This window comes from Mesoplodon bidens (genome assembly GCF_964165515.1).
Source record: "Mesoplodon bidens genome assembly, chromosome: 14".
NCBI lineage: Eukaryota > Metazoa > Chordata > Mammalia > Artiodactyla > Ziphiidae > Mesoplodon > Mesoplodon bidens.
Window position 1 is genome coordinate 29,580,305 of NC_138170.1, and position 19,325 is coordinate 29,599,629.

At 48.3% G+C, this 19,325-nt stretch overlaps 1 protein-coding gene across 1 annotated transcript in view; it reads left to right on the forward strand.

Moving 5' to 3' along the window:
• Positions 1-19,325, forward strand: part of TGFA (transforming growth factor alpha) — a 105,123-nt gene that overhangs the window by 81,306 nt on the left and 4,492 nt on the right. The window contains exons 3-4 of the mRNA XM_081254433.1: positions 6,154-6,274; positions 18,778-18,927. Of these exons, the coding sequence (XP_081110559.1) occupies positions 6,154-6,274; positions 18,778-18,927 (271 nt within the window). The remainder of the gene's footprint in view (positions 1-6,153; positions 6,275-18,777; positions 18,928-19,325) is intronic.

A 19,325-nucleotide genomic window follows, 5' to 3' on the forward strand; every position in this document is an offset into this window, starting at 1 on the left:
GCACTTCCGCCACCCAGGTGTTAAGCTGCTGTACTAGGCTTTCCTTCACACGCTGGCTAATTTTGCAGGTTCATGCATTGCCTCATGTAAGCCTAGAATTCCATCCCTGTAAAATGGGCCCACTGACAGCTTAAAGCGAGCCTTCTCCATCCCAGAACTGAGCCTAGACGACTTTGTGACTCTAGCCTGGCCCTGGGAGCATCAGCGTGTGGATCTCAGATGCACTCAGGTCCATATGCTCCCCTAGCTTCACCGGGGCTGCTGACGAGTTCCCATCTTCGTTAAATTCATCTACTGCCTTTTCTCTTAGACATTCCAGAAGCATTAGTTGGCTTTCCCACTATAGCATCTGAAGAGAAAATACTTCATCCCAAGTCAAAAACCTGGCTGAAAGTTCCTACTAAAAAGCCAGGTGTCACTCTTAAATTGTCAGAAAGTTAGCGATGATATTTGAGGAAGTAATGAAACGCCTATAAATGATGTAAGCTTTGCAACAGGCAAATGTGTTCGCAACTTCTAACACCTGGAGAACAGAGTGAGGTGTCGGCTCCCAGCGACCAGCCCAGCAGAAAGTCCAATTAGGGCAGCTTGTAAAGGGGGTGATCACCTCAGTGGTGTGGGCACCGCTCCCAGAGGAGCAGGGCTGTCAGAAGGCACTGTCCAGATGGCTGCCTCCCAGCCCTTCTGAACTGGAGAGACTCCTGCTGTGAATCGAATCTGTGGCTTCTGTGCCCCTCGATTGCTATTCCAGACCCTCTTCCTGTGAGTGGGGTGAGGGCTCCAGGCCCTATGAGTGGGTCTGTGGTCTCTGGGCAAAGCTTTCACAGCTTCTCGGGAGAACAGTGGTGTCTGCAAGACACGCGTTTGGTTAACAAGCCGGAGCGGCCTCTCATAAATTTCAGAGCAGCAGGAACTGAGCGGCTTTGAGACTCCAGCTGCAGATGGGCTTGGTGTGTCTGTTCCGCAAACCAGAGCATTTGATTTTCCAGTCAGCCTGCGGGCTAATCAGACCTGGTGCCTGGAGGAGAGGGCAGGGTCCTGAGCCCGGGGCAAGGGGCAGCCCGATCCTCCCTTGCCTGGACTTCCAGGGTCCCCCGCCTTGGAGTTTCCCTGTTGGCCTTTATTGACTTCCTTTTCTAAATGAGGTGGGTTTTTTCCATTTTAAGTGTCTAGGCCTCTCTTTCCTTCACTTTGATATTTCCTTGAGTTTTCAGAAAGAAGAGAAAGAAAAATTAGAAGGGGAAGAAAGTAGAGGAGGGTAAAGGAAGAATAGGGAGAGGGAGAGGAGGAGGAAAGGAGAGAGACAGAGAGGCTTCGAGACTCATTCTCTGGGAAGATGCTGGGAGTTGGGGCATTTCCTTATAAAGCTCATTGTTATTTAAGTTATTAGCAAATCCTCCACTTGTTGTGACCGCCTGCGCTGCCTGGATGTAAGGCCAGCACCTGGCACGTAACCCACACTCAGAAAGTGGTGACTGTCTTCTCCCCTCCCAGCCTCCCCCAGAGTCCCTCTCCTCCAGAGCACCCCTGAAGCTTCTGGGAACATCAGTAGGACTGGGCTTGTCTGTGTGAGCTCAGCATGCTGCAGTGTTGGGGTTTTCATTGCTGATTCTAGTGGTGTCTGAGGCAAACACCTTTAAAAGCCCTAAAACAGGGCTTCCCTGGTGGCGCAGTGGTTGAGAGTCCGCCTACCGATGCAGGGGACACGGGTTCGTGCCCCGGTCCGGGAAGATCCCACATGCCGCGGAGCGGCTGGGCCCGTGAGCCATGGCCGCTGAGCCTGCGCGTCCGGAGCCTGTGCTCCGCAACGGGAGAGGCCGCAACAGTGAGAGGCCCGCGTACCACACACACAAAAAAAACCTAAAACAAGAGCAGTGCCTCCCTTGACCTGTGGGGAGCTTCACACTCTGTGCAGGGCTTTTAGGCACCTCAGCCCATGAGGCTTGCCCAGCGCCTCCGGGCACAGGAGCCTACACCTCCCGCTGAGGTTGAAGCAAGCACAGAGGGCCAGGATGTGGCCCACCTGCGGACTGTATTTGGTTCCCTCCTCCCCGTCCACTTCCCCAGTGCAAACCACATCCCCCCAAAGCCGCTGAATGTGCTGTTGGAAACAGGACCCACCCTCACTATACACAGTGAACCGCACGGGGTTACGGATTACGAGGGCTCCCAATGCAGAGTCTTGAACTAAATGCTCACTTTTAAGACATTTGGGATTGTATTAGGAGGACAAGCTTGTGTAACGGAATAGAAACAGGAAGTTTACATGAGTGCGTACGTGCGTGCGTACGTGCGTGCGTACGTGCAGGCACACAGGCAGCGTGTAGTTACATAGTTCTCCCTAAGTGGTGGATTAAAGATGGGTTTTATTCCCTAAGATGTTTTTTTATTCTACATTGGCATTTACAAAAAGTTTCCACAGTGATGTATCACTTTTGTAATCAGGAAAAAGGTGTTTAAAATAAACAGCCTTTTAGTAATCCTGATCATTGACTAGCATCAAGCTCCCTTGGTCCCCTCAGCACCTGGGCTTGAGTGGGAACGGTGGGATTGTGGAGGAGGGGGAGCCCAAGCTCTAAGCATCACACTCCCCTCCTCACCCTGGTCTCTGACCGCAGGGAGCAAATCCAGCAGGCATTTGCTGCCATCACTGTGACCAGGGCAGGGAGTTTCCTCATTGCCTGGGCTCTTTGGCTCTTAGCGAGCTGTTGAACGACAGACGGTTTACATTGGCAGATGCCCCTCTGTTGTCTTCGTGGAGGATGTCGTCCACCATAACACGTGAAGTCCCCTTCAAAAGCAGCTGCAGAAGAGAAGTTGCTCTCTGACCTTAGACTTGGGCAAAGCTGAGTCTGTCCTGCAAATGCAAAATGGGTGCATTTCTACTTAATGGACTGTGTACACCCTTGCTTAGATGGCTAGGAGACATGGAGCTTCAGCACATGCACGTGACTGTCTGATGTGTGTCTTCATATGTAACCTGGTACCTGAGTTCTTTGCTCTTTTCAACCCCTGCCCTTATATTCCTTTGCTCTTCTCTGTCCTTCCCTTTCTCACTGCCTCTCTGTGTTTCTTCCTCTCTGCCCCACGCCCCTTCTCTGTCCCTTTCTCTCCATCTCTGTCTCTCCCTCCTTCCCTCTTTCCCTTCCTGTCTGTGTGTCTCCTCTGCCTCCTCCCCCCACCCAATTCTCTCTCCGTCCCTCCCTCTCTGTTTCTCTCTCTCTCTCTCTCTCTCTCTCTCTCACACACACACACACACACACACACACACACCTTTCCCACTTGCATCTCCTTTTTATGGTACCTATTTTTATAAAGCCTCCTCAAGTCATTTATGAGATGAGGCAAAATATCCATAAATACAGGTTAAACGAGATCGTGGCATCGAGTCTACCCCTCCCCTGTCAGCTCTGGAGAGTAGTGTTCCCAAAGACAGATCCTGAGTTTTCCTTTTAATGTATTTCTATTGACCTGACACTTGACCACAGAGAACCTCAGCAGATTCCAGGCTTTAGTATTACACAGGAGTTTGAAGAGCTGGAAGATGATCAGTTCCAACAAGGACCCCTTTCAGGATCCCTGTCATTTTACCTCTCTGAGAGGGCTTTTGTCTCTATCCTTTGTTTCCTCTGATACAAGCCTGTCTCTCAAACATTAGTGCACCTCAGAATTACCTGTAGGGCAAATGGTACTGTATATCAATTCTATCTCAGTAAACCCAACTTTTAAAAAATCACCTGGAGAGTTTGTCACACAGATTACTGGGCCCCACCGCAAGGACCCTAATTCCATAGTGTGGGGTGGGGTCCATGAACTTGGCCTTCTGACAGGTTCTAGGGGGTGTGAAGCTGCTGGTCCATAGACCACATTTTAAGAAGCCCGGCTCTAAGCCCTGACAAGGGACTCCCACTAGCCCCTTGGAAGTGGTTGTCTAAATGGCCTTTTGTAGAGCTTATCAAAAGCCTTTTTTAATGTCTGAATCAAATTAGATCCACTAATCTCCAGCCACTTCATCTCTCCATATTTGCCCCTTGACGAGTTTAGTCAGCACAGAGACACTGGTTATGTGAACTACAGCAGACCCTTCCAGCTTCAACTTACCATCCCAGTGTCCGCTGTCAGCAAGTGGCCAAGTCACTCATCAGCCACCTGGGCCTGGGACTCACAGGTAGCTGTTATCAGCCAAGGCAGTCGGAACCCATGTCCTAGAGGCCCCTGCTGGACAGGGATGTGCTGCAGTCAAGAGCAGGGCCGGCCAACAGCCCTGGGTCGCCATCTCCACCTGGCTCTGGGCTCCTCTGCTTGTCCTCACATGTGAAAGTCACCATCTTTAGTAGCTGAAGGACCCACCTGGACTTTCAGTTATCCTGCACTGAACTTATGGAGGGAGGGGGAGATTATATACTAGAGTGGTCTTGTCACGTGTGGGGACTCATTAGCATAGTGGGATTGTCAGTGATGATAACAGAAGAGCTAACAGCTGAGCGATACGTACCAGATGATTTGCTGAGCACAGTACTTAACCCGCTTGGCCTCGCTCAGCCTCAGGGCCACGATGAGGCAGTGGACTCCGCATCTCACAGGGGCGGAAGCTCAGCACCGCATCCAGGCGGCAGAGGCAGGACCCAGACCCATGTCTCTCTGCCTCCTACGCCCACACTCATAACCTCTGAGTGCCCTCTCACCCTCTGCATCATGGACTCTGCTATATTTTTAGCCTCTGCTTTTTCCACTGGAATTACGAGGTTTCCAAAATTATGATTCTTCTGGAAGCAACAGAGAGCAACATGAGTTTACTATTTCGTGGTGGTCAAAAATCCCACAATATGAAATTGGGGCTTAATTCACTCAAAGAGCAAGAACTCCAAGTACATATTTTTCCCCCAAAAAATACTTGAGAAAGACCCACTCCCCAAATGCCCAAAACACAAAATATAAGAGGGCCCCCTGAAAGATGCAACAGAAACATCTATCACGCCATCTTGAAATTGCTATCTACTATGTCTCAAGGGTTATTTGGACAAAACAAGGCTATTGGAGTCTAATAAAATAAATCCAAAGTGGTACCCTTTGGGCTGGCCATTAGGTCATGTGTGGTTCCTGACTGTGCTTCCAGCTGGCCTGAGAGGTTTGGTGATGCCCCAAAACCTTGAGAGTTAGAGGTACCAGGGCTCTGAGTGGACCCGACTCTGCTACCTCTCCCTCCCCATCAAGGCTTTCCCAGTACTGCCTGTGCCGCTCCTGGGTGGACTTCTATGCATTAAGTCATCTTCATAGCATGATCACGCCTAAATCAACTTAGAGAGGCCAGAGAGGCCCTACCACCATGTTCATGTAAATCCTTCCCAGACTTCTTCACATCTACATTTCTGTTTGTTTGTTTGTTTAAATAGAATCATACTATACAGACCACATTGGAAATGCACTAGTTCACTTACAGTCATATATCATGAACATCTTTTTGCATCATTATTCTTCCTCAGCATCAAGTTAATGGCTTTAGAGTACTCTTTTGTGCCTTTCTTCAGTTTCCTACCTTTATTTTTTTATTTTTATTTATTTATTTATTTTATTTTTTTTGTGGTACGCGGGCCTCTCACTTGTTGCGGCCTCTCCCGTTGCAGAGCACAGGCTCCGGACGCGCAGGCTCAGCGGCCATGGCTCACGGGCCCAGCCGCTCCGCGGCATGTGGGATCTTCCCGGACCGGGGCACGAACCCATGTCCCCTGCACCGGCAGGCGGACTCTCAACCACTGTACCACCAGGGAAGCCCGGTTTCCTACCTTTAAAACAGATTTTTATGAAGGCTATCTTTTAAAAAATCATCACTATCACTTTGCAAAAGTAAAATTAGGTCATTCTTGGGGAACAGGCTTTAAAAGTAAAATTGCTCTGGTGTCTCTGAATTACACTCAGTCTTTTGGAAAGATTGTTTGTTTTCTACAAAGTTAAGTAAATAAGTAAAGCCCCACTGGAAAGCTCACAATGCAGGCATCTCTGGTCCTGTACTGGCTGTTAGAAAGTTAGAGCTGAAGAGGAGGTACTGGTAGAGACCAGAAACCCCAGCCATCCAGGCTCCCTGTTCTGTGGGGTGGACCCATGGGATGTCTCGCTATGCCTTGGATCTGAGCCGAATGTCTTTTCTCTCCCCAGCAGACCCGCCCGTGGCCGCAGCTGTGGTGTCCCATTTTAATGACTGCCCAGCTTCCCACAGTCAGTTCTGCTTCCATGGAACCTGCAGGTTTTTGGTGCAGGAGGACAAGCCAGCATGTGTGTAAGTGTCCCCTGGGGTTCTGGGGTGCTGGGGCTGCAGACGCGCCAGCAACCCATTAAAAGAGCACTTCCCTCCAGAAGCCATGCCAGAGGCCCCTGAGAGCCTTGGAGCCAACGTGTTAGAGAATCAGAACAGTGGGCTAAGGGACATCTGCTTCAAACCCAGTTGGTTAAAAATCCAGGTTCCAGAGCCCTGGCCCAGAGCCACTAAGGCAGAACTCCTAGAGTTTAGAGCCTGGGGATCTGCATTTTTAACAAGCACCTCAGGTGACTCCTGGGTTCAACAAAGTCTGAAAATTCCTGGATTCACATTTTTTTTCTTTTTTTTTTAATTGAAGTATAGCTGATTTACAATGTTGTGCTAGTTTCAGGTGTACAGCAAAGCGATTCAGTTATTTCTATATATTTTTTTATATAAAGAATATATTCTTTTTCAGATTCTTTTACATTATAGGTTATTACCAGATAGTGAATATAGTTCCCCGTGCTCCACAGTAGGACCTTGTTGTTTATTTTTTATATAGTAGTGCATATCTGTTAATCCCAAACTCCTAATTTTGGTTCAAGTTTAATTCACTACTTAGAATTTCTGGAGGGCAAGGCACTTGTTTGGAACCCTTTGAATAGCTGGAGTCTCTTAAGATGAGGTCTCTGCCCTCATCCAGCTAATAAAATAAGCCAGAAGTGCACAGCAGAGGGTTGGTGTACATGAGTGGTAACAGAGCAAAGCAACTTGGAAATAAAGATGCAGGCCAGGGTGTGGCATTTGCCACCTCAGGCTGAGCCTGAGCCCCCGGGGCTGCTTCTGAAAACATAGCTGAACCCCACCCCAATCCCCTGAATCAGAATCTCCAGGAATGGGACCCAGGAGTCACATTAATTAAGAGCCACCGGTGATTGCCATGGTCAGCCCGACTGGGCAAGAAAGGCCCATAAGGAAAGCTTCCCGGAGCAGGTGTCGGGGTTTGGCTGGTGGGGAGAGCAGAGAGGTTGCTCCAGGCCTGGAGTGTTGGGGGACCTGCCATTACAGTCAGTGAGGCCACAGTAGGGAGGAGACAAGATTGGAGATGAATTGGAAGCCAGAGCCTGCTGGAAGTGAGCCTTTATTCTCTAGGCAGTGGGAGCTGTGCCAGTCACGGGAAAGGGTGTTTTAGGGAAGTAAATCTGTGCGTGGTGGAGTCCTGTTAGGTGGCCCTATAGCCAGCCTTGGCACTGTTGACTTTTGGGGCTGGGTAACCCCTTGCTGTGGGAGCTCACCTGTGTACTGAAGGGTGTTAGCAGCCCTGGCCTCTACCCACTAGGTGCCAGTAGCACCACCTCCCCCCAACAGCCGTGACAATCAAAAATGTCTCTAGACCTTGCCAGATGTCCCCCAGGATGGGGGTGGGTGGGTTTGGGGGCAGAGGAAGAATTGCCGCCATTAAGAACCACCCATATCTATGAAGTTGCCATTTTTATAGGTCAACAACGGTTAAAGGTCAGCAATTTCATATGATCCAAACTAATAATACCAGTCAATAATACTAAATGTTAATAAAAGCCAGCATTTATTGAGCTTTGCTTCGTGCCAGGCATCATTCTAAGCATGATCCATGTGTTAATTCTTGTAATCCTCAGGATGATCCCGTGAGGTGGGCACAGAGAAGTTGTGCCCAGATCACATAGCAGAGCTCACATTCAGACCCAGCCTGTCTGGCTCCTAAAACTGCATTCTTAACCATGACGCTTAAGGGTATCGGATGAGTAGCCCAGGAGAGACTGGGGACCGGGAAAACCGGCCACAGTACGTGGTGGTGGGTAGGGCTTTCCTCTTCCTGAGGTGCAGCTGTGTGAGCCTGGGCAGGCCCCTCGGGGTGCCTCTGAAGCCTGGAGAGGCACACTGGCCACCTTCCTCCTGGGAGGCCTGGGTGAGGCCCCCAGGCCACGTCTGCAGAGCCAAGAGCCCTCCCCACCCCTAAATACAAAGCACAGTGATGACAATAGTCCTCATCATTCATGATGATTATTCTTGTTAAAATACACATAGGAGCCTCTGGGAGGCTGATGGGATTATTTTTGATCGCAGCCTGGTCATTATGGAAAAACACTGGCCCTGAAGGAAGGGTGGCTTCTTGGCCTAGATCTCAGGAAGCCTAGCAGTGCAGCAGGCGGAAGGCCCTCTCCCCTCCAGCGGTGCCCGGTGCCGGGACCTCAGGCTGCCCCGGTCTGTGTGATGGGAGGGGTCTTCTTTGGAGAGAGAGAGAGGGGAGTTCTGATCAAAAGTGTGTCCAAAGTTCAGTTTTTCCACCAGATCAGGGACTGTTGTAAACTCTGAGAGCTGGCAGCCTTGAGCCTGGGTCAGCAGGTAACCTTACCTGTGGCCGAGCCCCCTTCTGCTGGCGGAAGCCTTCTGAGAGCAGGGGGTGGTGGGTCCCTTGTTCTGCTCAGCCTAGGTCCCAGGCCCCGCTCGTGGCTCAGGGAGGTCACTGTCCATCACGTTTACACACCATTATGTGCTGGTGGTCAGGAAGACTGGCTGTCTCTCTCCCCACTCATCCCCATAAAACAAAGAACTAGCCAGTAATTATTAACTATTACTGTTAATAATAATAGTAAGCTGTCCGTAAAAGCTGTAACTGTGTGCCGGGCCCGGCTCCCAGCACTCCACATACAGTGACTCGTGGAGTCCTCCCATCCTCCCAGCTTCCCTCTCAAGTAGAGATTCTTGCCCTTATTGTGTAAATGAGAAAACTGAGGCTGAGAGAAGTGAGGCGACTTGCCCGGAGCCCCAGAGCCCATAAGTGGTGGAGCTGGGGTTCAGTCCCATCAATTCCAACCCCGAAACCCATGTTCTCAGCTGTTGATCCTGAGGGCATTCTGTCTCAGCCTCACAGAGTTCCCCTCAAATAGCTCTTATTTCCAGGAAAGGTGTTGGCACCTTCCCCCTGCAGGTAAACCTTCCTCCAGAGGAAGGTCAGGGTCATTCCTACACTCATTACCCTCAGCACAGACTCTCAATGAATCCTTCCTGTGGGCTGAGGGCAGGGTCTGCAGAATCAGCGGAGACCCTGCTGCAGTGTGGGAAAGCTGACCATCTGTGGGGAGGCGTGGCCACGTGAGCCTTTACCGCCTCTTTACCCCAGTTTCCCCGCTGGATCTTGGCGGCCCAGGGGTGGTATTCAGCCCACAGGCACGTTTCATACCATGGTAGATGAGTCTGCCTTGTGCTTTGGTTGTTGTAATTAGCTGTCCACATTTTGGAAGTCAGGTTTTACATCTCCAGGCAGACACCCAGCTTCTCTGGAACACAGCCTGCCCCCCCACCCCGCAGTTCCCCAGTTTCCACCTCTTCCTGCTGGTCCCCAACACTGAAGCCAGAGTCGGTCCCCAGTCATTCCTTTTGCCTGCTCTGTTCTGCTCACGCCAGCCTGCTTTGCTCACTTCTGCCGCCACATGAGCTTGTAAGCTCAGTGAGGGCAGGACCACGCCTTATACTTTTTTGTATTTACAGTACATAGAAGAATGTTCTAATTCATTCATCCCCACCAGACCAAAAACTGTGAGTCCACGCAGAGAAAGCAAAACATGCTGTCCCCGCTCTTAGAACTACCCCAGCTTTAGGGAGCTGACACACTCATCCTTGTCAATAAAACTGACATACCTCCAAGTTAAGGCCGTGTCAGTCACGGCCTTACAGGAAAACCCACAGGGGCCCAAGATTATAGTCCGAAAAGAGGGAGCTCTTTCTAAAATACTGTCATTCTTAAGCTTTGTTTTCCATAAGAACAATAGTCCTTAGGTTTCCAGAGAACTAAAATGACATCTCACACTAAAATATGAGATAAGGAAAAAAAGTTAAAACAAATAACTCGTCAGAAATCACCAAAGGGTAGTGAACATTATCCTGAAACATTTATGCTTCAGATGAACCCTAGATTGTATCTTTGGTCTCCCTTTAATAAATCCCTGCTAGGAGCCAACCACTTCAGAAAACAAATAGGGAAAGAATTTCCAAAGGTAGTAAGTAAAACCATAGAAATGCAAGGTTAGGACTCAAACACCGTTTTTTTGCCCTGAGGCAGATTTTGCAAACCTTTGGTCTGCTGCCTGCAGAAACCTTCAAACAAAGGAAAACAGTTGAAGGAAGCCACCCGGGTGACAGGTTTTCAGGGTTCCTGTGTTGGCAGCCAGTGACAACTCATCGAAGTGTCTCACCTATCCAAAAAAGGCCCCTCGGTGACTGAACTCCCTGACTTTCCCACAGCGAAGTGTGAAAGCACATTGCTGTCAGCCAAGGAAAACATTCCACCTGGCTCTGGCCACAGTACATGCCAGTGGGATCTGAACAGAGTCAAACACGCAGAGGGGTGACCGCCTTTAGTGCGCAAGCAGGTTGCCTGTGTGACCAAGAACACGCCTCCCGAGAGATCAGGATTGGGAGTGGTTTTCTTGTTGGTGCTTGAGCCACTTCATGTAGATCCACTGTCGTCTCAGTAACCAGCAGGTGGTGGGGTGTAGGGGTGAGACGTTAAGACATCACGCACCCACAAGTCTGGAGAAAGTGCACGCCCTCTCTCTACCCCCAGCGGAAGCAGGTACTGAGGGTCACACACCAGGCAGCATAACGCAGCAGTTAAAGGCATGGATTTGGACGTCAGACAGATCTGAATGACTTAGCACCGTTAAGCCTCAGTTTCTTTGTGTATAAAATGGAAAGATTAGTACTTCTCAGGATTGTAATGAGGACCCAGTGACCATAATGCATGCAGGGTTTTTGCTGTCCAAGACAGGAGCCACTAGCCATGTGTGGCTATTTAATTTATTTAATTAATTAAAATTTAGTTTTCACAGAAGTAGAGCCACGGAGGTAGGAAAGAAACTTATGGTTACCAGGGGATACGAGGGAGAGGGATAAATTGGTAGATTGGGATTGACATATACTCACTATTCGATATATAAAATAGATAAGAACCTGCTGTATAGCACAGGGAACTCTACTCAATAGTCTGTAATGGCCTATATGGGAAAAGATTGGATATATGTGTATGTATAACTGATTCACTTTGCTGTACACCTGAAACTAACACATCATTGTAAATCAACTATACTCCAATAAAATTTTTTTTTCAGTCTCACTAGCCACATTTCAAGTACTCAGTACCTCTAGGCAGCTAGTGGCTACTGTATTAGCACACATACAGACACTATTTCCATCATCGCAGAAAGTTCTTCTTAAATTTATTTTTTTATTGAAGTATAGTTGGTTTACAGTGTTGTGTCAATTTCTGCTGTACAGCAAGGTGACTCAGATATACATATATATACATTCTTTTTTATATTCTTTTCCATTATGGTTTATCCCCGGATACTGACTACAGTTCCCTATGCTATACAGTAGGACCTTGTTGTTTATTCTATGTGTAATAGTTTGCATCTACTAACCCCAAACTCCCAATCCATCTGTCCCCCACTCCCCATCCCCCTTGGCAATAGACAAGTCTGTTCTCTATGTCTGTGAGTCTGTTTCTGTTTCATAGATAGGTTCATTTGTGCCATATTTTAGATTACATATATAAGTGATGTCGTATGATATTGCTTTCTCTTTCTAACTTACTTCACTTGGTGTGATAATCTCTAGTTGCATCCATGTTGCTGCAAATGGCTTCTTTTGTTCTTTTTTTATGGCTGAGTAGTATCCCATTGTATATATGTACCACATCTTTATCCATTCATCTGTCGAATCATCACGGAAAGTTCTATCAGCACATTAGAGAATATTGAAGCCCAGTTCCTAGCAGAGCATAAGAACAGCCACCATCAGCACGATCACCATTGTGAACAGCACATTGTTGCCATCACCACAGCTGAAGGATCCAAGTCCTGCTGAAGAAGCAGTGAAAGTTGGGTAGACCATGGAACCCAGAGCTGTACGATGAGGAAGCCCCTACTCCCTCCAGCCCACTCCTCCCAAGCGCCCCAAGCAGAGAGGTTCTAGGACTTGGTAAATCCAGTTCTTGAAGCCAAAAATGGGTAAACCCAATACAGGTGTCCTGCGACTCAGTGTCCCCACTCCCACCCCAGCCCTATGGATTTTCTCCATGTTAAAGGCAAGTTGGTATAAACGTTTTTCTAAAACCATGGTCCCTGGCCCTTGGTCACCTTGGTTCTTGGCCCCCATGTTAAAAATTTTATCTCGGGGCCTGTGCCAAAAGGCGTGGCTAAAAATCAGAGCACTAGCCTCCTGCCAGAGAGAACACCATTGTTTATGAAGACAGTGTCTCTCAAGAGCCTTGAAAATGCTCCCATTCTTTTATTTACATTTTTGGCACTCGTACAGCCCTTCCTCTGTGTCAGGCACGTCACAAGATGTTAACTCATTTAATGCTCATAACTCTCTGAGGTAAGTTTTATTACTATCACGTTTTAAGGACGCAGAATGAGCTCCACAGAGAGGTTGAGTAACTTGCTCAAGATCACACAGGCATTACGCGGGGAATGGGATTCAAACGAATGACAGTTTGGCTCCACAGTCTGTACCATGTTGTGCCCACTTGCGGGATCCTGTCCTGAGGAAGTAATCTCAAATGCAAACAAAATGTGTGCACGAAGATAATCCCCTGGCATTGTTTATGATATCAAAATTGGATACAGCCTAAACGGTAAGGGTTCAGTGAAGCAACTCGTGTATAAATTACTTTGCAACCATTTTAAACAACTTCTGCAGTTTTCTAATGACAGAGTAAAATGGTGAAGAGATGTTAAATGAGAAATGGATGCAAAATCGTATTTTTTAAAAACCTTAACTATGTTAAAAACTACATAGAAGTAGTCCAGAAGAACTCCTTGTCAATCAGACTGCCAGTTGAGGTGGTAGGGTGTGCAACAATGTGGACTTTTCTTTGTCTTTCTGTTCTATTAGATTGTGATGTATGTTCTTTCCAATTTGCTTAGAAACATTCTTTCTCTAGTTGGAGAACATTTTCCTTAAGGAAAAACAAAAACACTTATAAGAGCACAGCTCTACATGCATTATCCTATTTCTTTAAAATTTTAAAAGGCACTGTGAACCAGGTACAAAAGGGACTTAGGGGAAAAACTGAGCAACTGGACAGGACTAGAAGGTCTGAAGACCCTCAGCAGAGGAGAGAGAAAGGCATATCATTGATCATTTAATTCTTGTTAAAATGAGGAGGCCTAAGCCACAAAGTTTGCTCCTAAGAAAAGCACCAAAGCAACCTCCAAACTGAATCAGTAACAAAAATGAGAAGGTCTCAGGGACTCGCCTGGCTGGAGCCCCATTGCCTTTCATCTTCAGCCACGGTGGCTCCTGCAGCTCAGACAAGCTCCTTGCCCATCCTGTGCTACACTCTTTCCTTTCTTTCTTCAGTACTTCTTTCTTTTTTATTCTTATCTGGGGGAAACAGCTTACATGTGATTCCAGAGCCTCATTTTCAGAATTATGAAGACAAAATCAGCATTCCAGAGTCCTGTGTTTGACGATATCCACTCTCGACAGATAAAATTGAATGGTCAAATGTTATAAGAAAATGTTCAGGCTTACACATGTGCCATTCCCCTTCGTGATAGAAAAATTCCTATTTTGCTCAGACTCCTTTCTTAAACAGAGGTGCTGCATCTCCCATTTCTCCTGCACCTGAATGAGAGGGCCCACTGTACAGCTCCCACCCTGGGGAAATGCCCAGAGAGAGACGGGCAAGAGAGGAAGGAGAAGGGGGAGGGGCAGATTTTGAATTGTTGGTTCTTGATTCTGTGTCCTTAAATGACCTTCTACCTCAGTGGTTCTCAGGCCTGGTCACACATTAGAGTCACTTGGGTGCCCAGACCAATTGGATGGGCATCTCCAAGGGTATGACCATGGCCCCGGCAGTCTCCAAAGCTTCCCAGGTGATACAGCCAGGTGGGAAGCAGTGCCTACCTGAGGTAGGGACAGCAGCTGAGTCAAGCGTGATTCATTTGTGACCAGGTGAGGTGACTTTTCCCCTCGTTGTGTGACTTATGCTAAATTAATTGTGTAATTAAGTCTAATATTAGTAGAAGCTTGGGAAATTTTTTTAAATGTATGTCACCAAACCTTTTCTTGCTCCCCCCCTAGTAAGGAGCAACTGAGAAGCATCCCTGTATTACAGTCGACTGGGGAGAAGAAAGGACCTCCCTCCACCCCAAGGCCAGAAAGTCTAAATTGTGTTCTCAACTTTGACTACCCATTGGAATCATCTGGGAGCTTTAAAAATGCTGATGCCCAGGCCTTACTCCCAGGGATTCTGATTTAGTTGGCCTGGGCTGTGGCCTGGACATCAGGATTTTTTCAAGCTCCCCAGGCCATTCCAATGGGCAGCCAGTGTTGATTTCACTGCTAAACCTTCACGGTGGCTTTCAACTCGGGCTTCATCAGAATACCTTCGGCCTTTTCTTTAAGACACCCGGGCCCCATTTTCAGAGAGATTTTGATCTGGGAGGTCCTGGGAGAAGCTCAAGTATCTGGACCACAGGCTGTTCTGCCTCCCAGCTGCAGTTGGGCTGCTTGGTGCTAAGACTTGCTCTTCTTGGAGCTCACCTAGGCCATGACCTGGAGTCTCGTGTATTAGGCAGCAACCCAGGAGCTCCCCATGCCTCACTGGGGAAGTTTTCATTCAGAAGCAAGCTGAGCTCCCTAACTCAATGAGACTGGGGTTTGAGTGTTTACAGCTGTGACACTAAGGGGACAGAGGCATTCTTTTTGGCATGAAGACTTTCCTAATGGGAAAGACCTCTGCCGGGGCAGTACTGAGGCCAGGCTGGTTGTAAAGGGCCCAGAACACACATGGCAGGAAGAACATGGAAAGTCAGCAAAATGTGACCCAGCCTAGAGGGTTATCTTCCCTAGTGAGTTAAGACGGCACTGTTTGGGGGCATCTTTGCAACTTGCTACACCCACAGCAGGAAGACCTCTTTATGGGGCAATCAGCCACCGCTCTTCCTTTTTGCTGTGCAGTTTGTGAGTTTGCCATTGAATCACTATCCCAGAGTAGTATCTTCTGGATTAATTTGCATTACCCGAGAAAGATCTCCTTCACAGTTGAGATCCTTAGGTTTTTAACTCCCGAATCTGCCCGCCCCCATCTGTAAAACAAGGTAAACAGCAGCCCAGACCTCACATGCAGTAGTCATTGTTGGGATTAACAGAGATAGTTCATGTAGAGGTTTAACATAGCCTTCGTTGATAAGGTAATGTAATTAGCACTAAGCTCCCACTATTTTATTTAAATGGGATTTCTTAGAGTCCCCAGCATTGATTTGTTAATTCATGGGGTTTCCAGAACAAAGCAGTTGAGGAGGTGTTAGAATCCTCCTCTCCCAGGGCCTGCAGGTTAGAGTAGGAACATCTCTAGCTGGGTGCAATTGCCTCCTAGGGTGCTCTTCCTATAGCCTGGACCTTTCACGAATAGCTGTGTAAATCCTCATCACACTACCCTTCCCTAGGAGGAAGCAGACTAACACCCAGCTACAGAGAAGTCTCATTGGCTTGACTGCAACTCCTGGTTAGACATCTAACAATCCATCCCAAAGCCCAGGCTCCCCAACCCTCTTCTGTTCTATGGTTCACCAGAGATTTTATAGAGCTAGGTCTTGCCTGCAGGAGCCTGGAGGCTGGCCTAAAGTGAGGCTGGTGGGAGAGGCAGTCAGAGAGGTGGGCATAGTCCTAAGGGCCTTCAGAGAAGGAGAGGCTAGGGAGATCCATAGAAAGAGCTATGGAAAATGGATGGATGGATGACTGGGCAAATGAATGAGTGAGTCTTTAAATTATATCTTCTTGGAGAATGTGGTCTTTGAGATGGAGTTTGAGGAAGAAAGTGAGGAATAATATTCCAGGCAGAGAAGGTGGCAGGAGCTGAGATGGGCAAGGGGAAGGTAGTCATTCATTCATTCATTCATTCACAGGCCAACATTTCCTGAGTGCCTATGTGCTAGGCACTAGTTTAGTTGACATTGGGGGTGGGGGGACTTCTTGGGTTGGCTGAAACTTAGGTGACTGGAGATAAAGTAGAGGGGGTGGATTAGGGTCCTGCAGATAAGGAGTGTTGGATACCAAATGGAGTAAGCCCGCAACCCAGGTGGGAGCCATCCGGGTGCAGGGTGAATATTCAGGATGGGTTGGAGGAGGGACCCTGTGCAGGATTCACTGTAGACACCCACAGCTTCAGTTTGTGTATCACCTGTGCCTATTGCTTATCGCCTCTCAGTCTCAAGTTCAGTCCACCGTCAGCTTCCCCCCTAGTGGGAAGGGGCCAGCGCCTTGTTTTCTCCCCAGCCTACAGGCTGAGCTGTTCCCTGAATTTGCCCTCAAAATGATTTTGTTATTAAGACCAAACAAAAGCAAACTTGCCCCTGTTTCCTAGCCCCCAGTCATCGCCCTCCTAGCCAAAGTCTGTGAGAGTCTGTGTTCTTATTCACACGTCTGTGGTCCAGATCCTTTTTCAAACAACGTCTTCTTGCCAGAGCTCCTGCATCTTCCTCCTCTCTGGAGCCTGCTCTCTCCTCCTCGGGTCTGTAGAGAACTCTGCATGGCATTTTCCATCCCAGTTGGCCCTCCCCAGCTTCCTTACTAACTGAAGACTGCAAACCCTTTGCACCCTTGTTGAACCTAAAACCTCAAATCTCCTTTACACTTTCAAGATTGGAGGCTAAACCAAAAGCCAGATTTAATCAAGAGCTGAATCTGCGGCATTCTCATCACAATCCCAAGATAGTATGCAGGGGCAGCAGCCCTGCTGAGTGAGCAAGAACCCGGACCCTGGGGTCAGCAGACCTGGGAATGGATTTCTCTCTCTTCCCTGGCAGGGTGGGCACAGGCAAGTGACTTGACTTTTCTGTGCAAAGACTAAATGAGAAAACATGTGTCAAATGTCAACTAACCTCTAACAGAAAAGCAAGTTCAGACAAAAGAATTCAAACTAAAGAATATCTTTAAAGGAGGTACGTAACAGTTGGGCTTTGGGATAAAGAACACCAATGAGAGACTTTTCCATTAAGCAGCATTAAAGACAGAAGCTATATGTTCTGGTATCCCAGGTTGTAGCCTTAATTAAGCAGCCATTTTTGCAGTATCTCCTGTTTGCCATAACCTTAAACCCATACAGTACCTGAAAATGATTCAATTTGTGCTAGCATTGAGCAAAACCTGTACTCCAGGAAAATGCACTATATTTGTCCTGTGACTCCTTCTGGCATGTGGGGTCTGGCAGCCCGGGAGCCCAGGTTTAAGGGAATCACAAATGCAACGCCCCTGGGGCTGGCCCTGCACGAGAGCAGGCATACCAGGACCCTTAATCCCCCTTCATTTTCCTTGCCTTTCCAAAGCCTTTTAATCTAAAAGTGAAGGTGACAGTCTGGCTATTTCATCAAAAGGTAGACTCTTTAAAAAAATGTTTAACTATCATTGTCCTGTCCAAAGGGTGGTGGGGAGGGACAAAAACCTTTAAATCCAGTGTGATGTTTGGTGCAAGACTGCCCCTCAAGGAAGTCCCCTGTGGGAAGGAAGCTATTCCACCTGAGAAGGCAGTGGTGATCAAACATTTTTATTACAATAAAAAAGTCACCCCAGACAAAGGGACCTGTGTGTAAGCTAAGTGTCTTCTACTGAGAAGAATCATATGCTTGGCGGGAAAAAAAAAGGGGGGCCTGCATCAGAAAATGACCATCGCTTCCTTATGCCTAGAACATGTCCTGAGAAATCACCATGCAAGAACCCCTTGTGGCCCCAGCCAGAATCTGGGTGGGGGGAGTTTTAGCATAGGTGAGGGCTACGTGGAAGAAGCAGCTTCAGCCATCAGCTCTTAGGAGGAGGCCGCTACGGAAATGATTGATGCCAAAGAGTCTCTGAATAGTAGCAATACAAGTAATACTATCCCCTCGTGTTGGTATTGCCCCTTACAGGCTACATGCATGTTCATAAACATGCATCGTTTTGTGCCCTTACTAATCCTCTAGCGGAGAGAGGCCAGCTGTGATTACCAGATAGTGGTGCTGGCCTCGAGTCCAGTACACGCCCCACCTGGTAGATGTCTGCAGAACTAATTAAACTTGATGAAGAAGATAAAAAAGCAAACCACAGTCTTTGTCTCCTGCTGGTTTAGCATGTTGTCTTTCTCTCATCACTAGGAATTCTGAGTAGACACATTTAGTTTAAAAATAACCTGGATTTTTATGAACTGCCAAAATGAGCTTCATGTCTTGGACACACTTACCGCCCTCCTCACTCCCCCGGGATTTGGCACGGTTACCGTAATAACGAAGTGCCTCAGCAGCACCTTCCCCTCAGATGATAAGCTGGTGAGTTATCCCTTGTTCTCCAAACAAGAGGAGCCTGTGCAGGGGAGTAGGAGAAATTCTGCTGATGCCTTTGCCTCCAATAGCAAAGGCTGGAGGGGCCCCTTTGGGCTTTTCCCCTCCGGCCCAGCCTTCCTGGGGAGTGGGGAGAATGCGACTTCTGCCTGGAGAGCACGCTGATGTTCCTGTCTTCCTCAGCTGCCACTCTGGGTACGTCGGTGCACGCTGTGAACACGCGGACCTCCTGGCCGTGGTGGCCGCCAGCCAGAAGAAGCAGGCCATTACCGCCTTGGTGGTGGTCTCCATCGTGGCCCTGACCATCCTCATCATCACGTGTGTGCTGATACAGTGAGTCTTTGCTACCCCTGAGGCCAGGACCCCCACCTGCAGGCCCTCCCGGGGCCATAACAGGGCCACCATGACAGTTTACTGCTGTGATGTCTGATTAGTGTTAGCAAAGCAAAGAGGAACTTTGGTGACAGCCAAGTTGTGTGAAAGGCACACATCCTGGCAGGTCTGCACCACACATCCTGGGAGGTGCCCCATTGGAAGCAGAGCCAAAGGTGCTGTCTCTCTGCCGTGGGCTTGGAGCCTTCACCATCATGATGGGGATGTGCGGGGGTTCCAGAGGGAACTAGAAACGGCTCCCAGCCTCCCGTGGGCAGTAGCGGCCTCGCTTCCTCTCCACAGAAGGCACTTCGCGAATCGTAAAGCTACTGTTGCTGTTATGACAGGCTTCCCCCTTT